Here is a 9,459-nt window from a genome sequence, read left to right as displayed (position 1 = left end):
CAGTCTGTCTATTTCACAACAGCACCAGGCCTTCCTCTCACCATTCAGCTTGCTTTCTTACAAAATAACAGATACGATGAAATTTTTCAATACAGAATAAAGACCATGTAATATAGCCAGCACTTAGTATATTCTATTTCACAATTAACAACAATGGTTAATAAAACAGATATCATGTGGACGACATGATGTGTAATTTAAATGGCCAATATATTTTTTATGTTGTCAAGACTACATAGAAAAAAAAAAAAAAGAAAGAAATTCAGCTGGCCAAAACAGGTTTGAAACTTGATGTCACCCTTGTGCACAAATGCATTGTTGCCCCATTTTTTTTGAAAAAACTGAAATGCATCTCTAAACATACTCTGAGGTGGTGCTTATTTGTGAAACACACTCAGTGGGTCCACTTCTAATAAACTGATGTAAGTTAAATTGAGGCGGCGTCCTTTTTGCCTCGTTCGTTAACCCATGACTGAAAGTCACAGCATACAGTATGTACAGCTCCGTGTAGTATAACAGTGCACGGACAATGGACAATTTGCCTTTCAAAGGAGCAGTGGTGGAGGCGGAGGGGGCGGGGCTTGAGCCGCACTTTTTGATTGACGCAGCCACAGTCCAATAGGAGAGCTTTCCCACTGAGGAAAAGCTGAAGAGGAGGGCCACCGATATTTTACGCTCGGGTCCAGGGTTTAGGGTTAGGGTTTTCCGCTCGGACGAAGTTTCTATAAAGAAACCCCAAACTTCTCTGTGCCAACAGCCGTCGTCATGTCCAACAACAATGCAAGCAACAACCTCATTATGGCACAAAGGGCCGTGAAGCAGCTCCGGTTAGAGGCCAGCGTCCGGAGGATCAAGGTATGAACCCCCGAAACACCGACACACCAACACGGAAGACTGACGTTAGCTCCTGCATGGCGGAGACTAACTGTTGCAACACACAACACTGTTACATTGGGTTTATCGTGGTGGTCTGCAAAGCTTGAACATGATATACACATGGCCACAAGTAAACCACAGACTTTTCCAGATGACTGTCACACTAGTTAGCAGGTTTCTTCCGCCTACTAAAGTTACCGGACGGTCCAACTCGTCCTGTCTGCTGCGGGGAAACTGTAGCTAACCCTGCGACGTTTGAACTGACAGCTGTCTAGTAGTCTAGTTTCCTTCCAAAACAAGCTTTTACACCGTACACATTCAACTCAAAAGTTACACTGAAGTCATGTTTATCCTTTGAAGTGTGTTTCCTATTTGTACTTTGCTTCCACCAGCTAGCTGTGACTTTGTTTGCAAATTCTATGCAAAAAGACAGCTAAGTGTGTGGGGGAGTGAGCAGAGTAAGCAAGTCACCCTGTCTGGGCATTAAACATCTATGATGGTGTCTGCTTTACGCGCACACTAACATACACTATGGTGTTGTAGGTGTCCCAGGCTGCTGCTGACTTGAGAAACTTCTGTCTGCAAAATGCCTCCAAGGACCCTCTCCTGGTCGGGGTTCCCTCCAGTGATAACCCCTTCAGACCCCCCAAGTCCTGCTCGCTGTTCTGAGGTAGGTTTCCCCTCCAGCTGCACTGTGATTTGACAAAATAAAACATCTGCTGCTGTGTGTGTTACTCTCAGAGAGGTGAAAATTCTCACAATGTGCTATCAAGTGGCAAGAGAGGCCATAGATGACGGGTTATTTGATTAATAACACTTACTGGTTTTAAAAATTTGTTTTGTGAGTTGTGTCATTCCTTGTTATTTCCTTTACCCTCTCTCTTTCTCTCCTTATCCAGCAGAAAGCAACATGGAGGACTTCTGAACTTTATCCTACAAAGGTCTTTCTTCACTTCTACTTGATATTGCTGTAGACCTACCAGCAGCTTCTTTTGGGATGATGGGACAAGGGGCTGATGGGTTGGGTGGGGGGACCCGTCCGCTTGTTTGTTAAGACTAATGGTATCATAACTCCCACTTGTTACATTCTAAACAGTGCCAAACTTTGCGTGTTCAGAAAAAAAAAACTTGGTCATTTACACTAAGATGACAGACGGTTAAGGCATTCTAGGTTCACCCAGTACTACACATGCCCATGTCAAACAGTGTGTCTTCAATCTGGGAAATTTAGCCCATGTTATGATAAGATTGACTTGCAACAAGAAGCAGAACGCCTTCATGTGTTTTGTGAAGCATTGGGAAAAGAGTCAAACACTAATTCAAACCTGGTGCTATTCAGAATAAGGGTGTGTTGTCATGCATACACTGTATTTTATGTTACTTAACTGTATAATACACTACAGAGGTTTCTGTTAAAGGAAGATTTAACTGTGTGAATGAGGCCATCAGAGGTACTGATATATTGCTGAATTCTTTGAAGCTAAGTATTTGTGTATAAAGTGATCCATACATGTATGGCAGCAGTAAATGAACTACTGCTTTTCCCAGGTACAATGTAATGATACAGGGACACTGACCCTACCGAGTGCTAGACACAGTGCTGTTCCATGTCATTTTAATGAATAGTGTGACATGATTGGTTTGCCTTTCATCCCGTCCATTATTGTGTATTTATTTAAAGGCCTGTGAGTGCATTCCAATGAAGAAGTTTTTATTAGTATATTTGTTAATTGTTTTTAATTAAAAACAAACAATATCAACACATAGGTCAAAGCATACAACTGTTAGATTACTTGGTAAAGAAAGTAATGCATTTTAACTGCAGATGCACTCATGGCCATACAGCAAAGGTTCTCCTTTGGAAAAACACCAACCCTTGTTAATAATCATTGAATTATGCTGTTGTGATTTGTTAGATTAACCATTTTCCACACTGGAATCATATGTCTTTTGACCAAAACTGATGTAAACTGAAGTTTTTAATACCGTTAATCTGCCTTAACTTTGCTACTATGGGCGTCTTTTCATTAAATTACTTTTTTCAGACACTCAAGAATTGTTGTGCGTGATTTTTTCCCCCCCTCTGTCATTTGTACAAATTACTCAAGGTGTTTGTGAGATTTCGCACCTTGTAGGCCAGGCATAATTCACTCGGCTAATGTTCAGCATTGAATACCTTATGTGTATTTACACCACACATGAACTATCACGGTGAAGTGGTGAGGAGCGGAATGCAGTCAGTGGAGCAGATACAGTAGGAATGCATTCACTTGGGTTGGCCAAATTACCAATTTAGTGCCAACCATTCAAATATCAAAAGCGATCTCTGAGAGCAGAAGCAGAAACAAAGGATAGGCCTCCATCTTAAATAAACAAAGTTGTGTAGCATAGGTCTATACAATTCTAAACCATTCATTTTTCTATTTACTTTTTTTTTTTTTTTTTTTTTTTTTTTTTAATCATTCCTGTGCCAATTAAACCCATGGAGAGATGTGAGTGTTATAGACTTGTGTTAAACAGGCCAATCAGCTGCTGGACACCAGCCAATGAGCTGTGGATCTGCTCATTTAAATTGGCAAGTTTGTCTGAATGTTGTGTCTTTTGTATAAAAGGAGTAGTTGGGAATCTGACTTTTTCCTTTGCAGAACAATTAGAAAACACATGAGCACAAGTCAACTGTGAGGGGTCAGGTTGACTTAACAATGCAAAATTTTGCAGCTTGTCTCGATGCATGCAATCCCTGTTATCTGCTGTAATTAACCAAAGTGCCATCACCTGGAAATAAAAAAGTGGCTGAATCTATGTGAGGAAGTTGCACTGCTGAGGTAAGGCACCAAACATATTTGGTTCACACTTCCCTTTAACCCACTGCTGTCTTTGATATTGTCTTTTTCAAGTGTAAAACATAAAAAAAGAAATTACATCCGTAGCCATTGTGTTCATCCAGTTGAGGTGCCGTGTGATGAAAATGTAATTTCAGCACTAATCTCTGAATACAGTGCCCAGATGGCATTTAGGTTTCGCCACAGGGGAGTTGGAGGGAGCCAAGAGAACTCAGGTAAAACTACACCTTAAATACTGATACTAATAATTCACACCACTTTATTCATACGCCACTTCCTGTCTACCTCTTTTTTTGAAATCAGGTTTGTTATCTTTTTTTCTCTGTTCCTCTGATGTACCAGACCCATCTCTGCTCCGTGGGAGGTGCCGTAGCCCCAGTCCTCCTCTGAGTGTTCGTTCTCACAGCGCCTCATGGTGGGCTGACAGAGAGGAGCACAAAGATCAAGTGCTCTCACTCCGGGTGTGTGGATCAGTGAATGAAAGAGATAAATGCTAGTAACTGAAATGAAAACGAAATAAAATGCCTTAAACTTGTTATCCTGTAGGAGGAAGTTGAAGAGAAGGACCGGCATGCGGCCCGGCTGCAGGACATGCTGAGATGTGAGAGGGACAAAGTAAGGTGTATGCATATTTGTGAGACATTGAGGAATGTGTTTCTGGCCCGCTGCCACCACCTTTTCAGGAACCCTTCCATCATGTCCCTGCCATCTCTCGCTCTTTGCAGCTCACCCGTCTTCAGCTGCGGTTTAACCAGCAGGAGGCAGAGCTGAAACGTCGGGAGCAGCAGAACAACAGATTGAGGGAACGCCTGTCCCAGCTCACTGACCGACACAGGGAGAAAGGCCCCTGTGAGGTTCATAGTGTGTTGTCACGTTTTAAGAGTCAGCTCACAGAGGAATTCATAGTTACTTGTCATATCTCTCAACTATTTCTTTATAACATTTATTTTTAGACATGAAAAACTACTTGTCACTAATCCTTCACATAAAAGCGATTTTTACCACCTTGTTCCTAAATATCTAGCCATAGAAGTGTTGAACTTCAAGCCTGTGGGCCGAGGAAAGCGAGACCTGCCAATCAGATCAGTCAGATCTAATCCAAGGTTAGTTGGCTGGCTCTTGTTATCCTGCATTTTTTTTTTTTGTTTGTTTGTTTTAGTAATTTTACCCTCACCTGCATTCTTAACCTCATACCGCTCTTGTTCTCATCTATCGGCCCTGCAGACGAGAGGAGGAGGCATTGCGTCTGATGCTGGAGCGCCGAGAAGCAGAGCTCAGGGAAGCAATGAAGCTCCGCCACAGCCTTACCTCTTTACTTCATGCACTCCGAGGTGACATGGAGCGGGTAAGGAGAAACCTGCCAAGTTAAAGCCATCCTGGGCAGTACTAGACTGGAAACAGCTGACACTTGTTACTTGGGCCAAGAAACCTTTCCCAAACACCAAGTGAAAAGAGATTATTTGTAATGGATAGTCTATAATGTTGACATCATGTGTTTGGCTTCTATAGAAAAACATTTACTTCCATTTTAAGGCCCTGTCAGACTTTATGGATGACCAGGAGGAGGGCCACACTGATGACAAAAGGCTGGTTGAAGCAGAGTTTGCACTCGGTGATCATGTAACGGGGGGTGTGGTCCAGGGTTGGAGGAAAGTGCAAAGAAGGCTAGGACACATACTATTTGAAGGTAAAGACTATTGAGTCCATCTTTGAGGTATGACATAATTGCAATTTTCCTGTACACTCATTCTATAAAAATGATTTTTTTTTTCTTAAGATGAAATTATAATGATAATCCTTGACAAGACAATATGAAACAAGTTAAGGACACATTTTGGGCTTCACCCTTACACTGATCTAAAAGAGAGTGCTCTTTCTGGATTGTGTGTAGGACAAAACTCTGGGAATACTGATCATGATAAGCTCTTGGCTCAGCTAGAAACTGAACTGAAGGAGAGTCAGCAGCTGATCAAACTACAGCAGCAGCTGCTGCAGGTTGGAGTCTGTTATGCATACCCACTCGTTTATATAAACCACTGTCACTCCTGGTAGCACTCTCCTCACGTCCTCTCTTGTCCATAGGATAACCTAGCTTCCCCAGTCCCACCTGAGCTGGCTGATTGCTATTTCCTGGAGGAGTGGGAACGCATTCAAGCCCGTTGGGCAGAGCTCAATCGTCAGAAGCAGGACTTTGAACGGGAGAGGCAGTCGTTCACTGATGCTGCCATCCGCCTTGGCCACGAGGTGAGAGGGAGATGACGCAGGATGCTGTTTTGAAAGGGTTATAACAACTATCTGAGTTGCATATAAGGAGGCTCGCTCTTTGTCCAGTTCTTTCAGACATGGATCATGAAGAGGTCTAGAAATAAATGTAACTGGCATAATGTCATACACAGTAGGTCCCTGCTGAGTGAGAATGTCATACAGAGAAAACACATGCCTATGCTAAATATTGGACAAAGTTGGGAGATGCGGAAGCATGTGTGAAGCAAAACTCATATTGTGACAGGTATTCGTTGATTCAAGACGTCCAAGGGCTGGCATTTTGTAGAGTCGCTTCCCAACACAAGAGGCTCAATCCTTGCATCACTTTGGCTCAGACACTACTTATTTGTTCTCTGCATGTACAGCGCCGTGATTTTGACCAACAGAGGGCCTCCTTCCTGAAGCAGCGGTATCTGTGTGAGTCACCACTGTTTGGTAAAGAAGCGCCATGCAACCACAGGCGAGAGAGCACTGCCCTTAGTGAGTGCATAGTTTTGGTCTGTTCATTTAAAGGGTGGAGGATTTTGTCTTTTTAAATTCATTGTACTGCAAAAGCTAAACATAGTGTACTTGATTTTGACAGATTTTTCAGGTTTAGGGCCTGTGAGCATATCAGGCTGCCTTCCTGTTACTCCGTCACCTACAGACTCGGGGACCACTGCTCTCTCTGGATCATGCGAGGAACAGGACCAGGGAAGGGTCAGAGTTCAAACCCCCAGCACTCCTGAGCTCTACGCTGCCCTCAATCTGCCTCACAGATATAGGTTTGTCAGCGTCCCATTTGACAGCTGCTGTTTTGTAACTGAACAGGGGCATCAAAGCACTCTGTTTAGTAACAGTTAACAACAACATAAAAAGAAAATTCACACCCAAGAGTAAAATTCGTATCTGTGCTTTGTGTTCATAAAACAAATCCTACAAAGCTAAGCAAAACTAACCAGTCAATAAGTACAAACCATATGAACTGCAGTCATGCATTGACATACTGGACATGCACACTGCAGTAACATTTGCTCTTACTCTGCCTCTGATTGGCTAACCCAGATCTTAACCAACAAAGGCAATGATTACTAGTCAGTCAGAGGTGGAAAGGGCCAGCATGCACATCCAGGATGTCAATTTAGTCTCTCCCTATCCAGCAGAGGCTCATTAAAAATAGTGGCCTCTTGATTTGATATATTTTCCCACACACATTCCAGTGTCTATTCAATTCATGTAAGGCTTTGTGGAAGAATCTGTAAAAAGCAAAGTCCATGTTTCACTGTAGCAAGTGAGCGTGAAAATACTTTTTATGCCCAACAGTAACACCTGAGTTTATGTTCAACCTTACCATGTGTATTTATTTGTCCTCTCCCTTTCCCTCTCTTCCCTCAGAGCCATGGGTGATGGCCAGTCAGAGACACTGAATGGCATGGCAGAGAGGACAGAGCACATGCCTAACGCTCCATACTTGAACTGGTCATTTTAGCACCATTTGTAGACGGGTGGTGTGGGGGAAAAAAACTCACTGTATATTCTTATTTGTTTTCTCAGATCATCAATAAAGACTAATTTGTACAATGTGATTGTCTTGCATTTGACTGTTGTTTTGGCTACAAAACATGTACCTGCAGGCTCTATAATCTAGTTCAGCCATTGCGGTGGATTTTATTTGAATTACTGAATAAAAGTACAGTCAGGGCCACTCTGAATGTCTATCAGGCCACAAGTTTTAAATTTAATTTCTAACACTACTTGTCTCCAGCTGGGAAAGACTGCAAGAGATCCTGAATATAATCAGTGCTCCTGTACTCGCGTGGTTAGACAAAAAGTATTGCTTGCACGGGTTGATTGATTGGGTAAATGTCCAATCAGCTCTTTCATGGCAAGTGAATGACTGAATGTGATTGGCACCTGGCAAGGAGCGTGCCTTTCATCACTGATTGTAACCAATTTCCAATCAAGGTGCCTTTCCATTTCCCATCGATAAGGTGTTACAACTGTTCTTGACGTCTTTGCAGCGCATCCAGACAGCTCTATTATCGTCTTATTAAGAGACAGAGGGCCAAGGAAGACGAGGCAACAGGTGTAGCGAGTGGTGCTAGAATGAACGATATGTTTTGGGGACTCTTTGGCCCTCTGCCGCACTTCATGGAGTCGGACAGCAAAAGTTTCCAGCTCTGGCGAGACTATATGGGACTATCGGACACTGTTCGAGAGATCCAGGGGCAGGACAGCTCCAATGAGTCCTCGATACCAGGCTCGTGTACTCCGCAATCGGAAACTGAAGATCTGTGCATGGCCCTGGGGTCTGTGCGCATTAACGCAGTGAGCCAAAGTGGCGCCATGGGGGCAGATTTGGTTCCAGATTTCCCCAGCGCACTGACCGGCTGTGCCGCGCATCATCAGCAGGATGACGGACTGTGCGACGCGCTTGGCGAGGAAGACTTAAAGCACCCGTTCAGAGCCACGGGCCCACGGGGGACCAAAGACCGCAAAAAAGCAACTCGCTCCAAGGCGCCGGAGCTTGCGGCACCTCCGTCACCTGGACGCATGTTCTGCAGCTTTTGCAAGCACAACGGGGAATCGGAGTTGGTGTTTGGTTCCCACTGGCTGAAGAACCAGGCTGGAGATGTGCTGTGTCCCTACCTGCGGCAGTACGTGTGTCCGCTGTGCGGCGCCACGGGGGCCCAAGCTCACACCAAGCGCTTCTGTCCCCTGGTGGACAGCGCGTACAGCTCGGTGTACGCCAGGTCCAGGCGCTGAGGCACCAGGTGGCACTGATGTACCACAGGGAGGCCAGGCAGTTCAAATTAGGTCGAATGGTTAATTTGATGTTTGTAGATTTGTGTTTAACCCCGTGTGATGACCTTTAACCCTTTAATTATTACCTTGCATTTGTTTTGCGTGTTTTCTTATAAGCTTGCTTTTGATTTGCATGTTGTTTGCTGTGCGCTGTCAACCTGGTTTGAGTTGTGTTCGGACTACTTTGAAAATGTCTGCTTGGTGGGGGACTCTGTCAAAACAAAACAGAACAAAACAAAAACACCTTCTCCAACGATTGTCAGATGTTAATTCTGAGAAGGGAAAACATGTTTACGTGTGTGATAAATGTTTGTTTTACGTATTTTAAAACGTGGCCGACTGACGCCTAGTTATATATTTTTCTGTCCATGCACTGAAAGATTACACTATATTTCTATAAAAATGTAATGGATACAGCAATCAGTAACACCTTTACTACATATCAGCATCATGTGACCATACCAACATTTTAAATTTTTTTAAATATGAGTGACCTGTTCGTGACGTGTGCTGCTTTATACCTGTTCTTCAAGTTTAATTTTTCATGTTGACAATGTGTGTGCCTATTTAGGGATTTGAACACAAGCATGTCTCATCACTTTGTTTGCAATGTCAATTACTGTATATACAGTTATATAGTTAAATAATATCTTCATCAACAACCTGTTTGATTTTTTTTGTTTGCTTTCTG

At 43.4% G+C, this 9,459-nt stretch overlaps 3 protein-coding genes across 5 annotated transcripts; all 3 read left to right on the top strand.

The window, feature by feature from the left end:
* Nucleotides 1-656: 656 nt before the first annotated feature.
* LOC115368672 (guanine nucleotide-binding protein G(I)/G(S)/G(O) subunit gamma-10) lies at nucleotides 657-2,926 on the top strand. 2 transcript variants are annotated; one of them, XM_030064931.1, is made up of 3 exons: nucleotides 657-855; nucleotides 1,420-1,546; nucleotides 1,779-2,926. In XM_030064931.1, the coding sequence occupies exons 1-2, from the start codon at nucleotides 766-768 to the stop codon at nucleotides 1,543-1,545; spliced, it is 216 nt and encodes a 71-aa protein (XP_029920791.1). In that variant the 5' UTR covers nucleotides 657-765; the 3' UTR covers nucleotide 1,546; nucleotides 1,779-2,926. The 2 variants fall into 2 exon arrangements, with proteins under 2 accessions (XP_029920791.1, XP_029920783.1); XM_030064923.1 differs by having other exon boundaries at nucleotides 658-855; nucleotides 1,776-2,926.
* A 551-nt stretch (nucleotides 2,927-3,477) lies between these two features.
* Nucleotides 3,478-7,549, top strand: LOC115368648 (afadin- and alpha-actinin-binding protein). Of its 2 annotated transcripts, none has more exons than XM_030064883.1 (13): nucleotides 3,478-3,701; nucleotides 3,883-3,934; nucleotides 4,062-4,180; nucleotides 4,266-4,334; nucleotides 4,445-4,568; nucleotides 4,744-4,822; nucleotides 4,944-5,064; nucleotides 5,253-5,406; nucleotides 5,611-5,714; nucleotides 5,802-5,963; nucleotides 6,350-6,464; nucleotides 6,568-6,748; nucleotides 7,359-7,549. In XM_030064883.1, the coding sequence occupies exons 2-13, from the start codon at nucleotides 3,883-3,885 to the stop codon at nucleotides 7,450-7,452; spliced, it is 1,374 nt and encodes a 457-aa protein (XP_029920743.1). In that variant the 5' UTR covers nucleotides 3,478-3,701; the 3' UTR covers nucleotides 7,453-7,549. The 2 variants fall into 2 exon arrangements, with proteins under 2 accessions (XP_029920743.1, XP_029920735.1); XM_030064875.1 differs by having other exon boundaries at nucleotides 3,876-3,934.
* Nucleotides 7,550-7,922: 373 nt separating this feature from the next.
* Nucleotides 7,923-9,432, top strand: nanos3 (nanos homolog 3). The gene has a single exon (XM_030063959.1). It carries the CDS (start codon nucleotides 8,070-8,072, stop codon nucleotides 8,727-8,729), a length of 660 nt encoding a protein of 219 aa, XP_029919819.1. The 5' UTR covers nucleotides 7,923-8,069; the 3' UTR covers nucleotides 8,730-9,432.
* The last annotated feature ends 27 nt before the right edge of the window (nucleotides 9,433-9,459 follow it).

This window comes from Myripristis murdjan, chromosome 1 (assembly GCF_902150065.1).
Source record: "Myripristis murdjan chromosome 1, fMyrMur1.1, whole genome shotgun sequence".
In the NCBI taxonomy this organism is placed as follows: domain Eukaryota; kingdom Metazoa; phylum Chordata; class Actinopteri; order Holocentriformes; family Holocentridae; genus Myripristis; species Myripristis murdjan.
The sequence above is the reverse complement of the archived record's forward strand: the minus strand, read 5'-3'. Positions and strand labels throughout refer to the sequence as shown.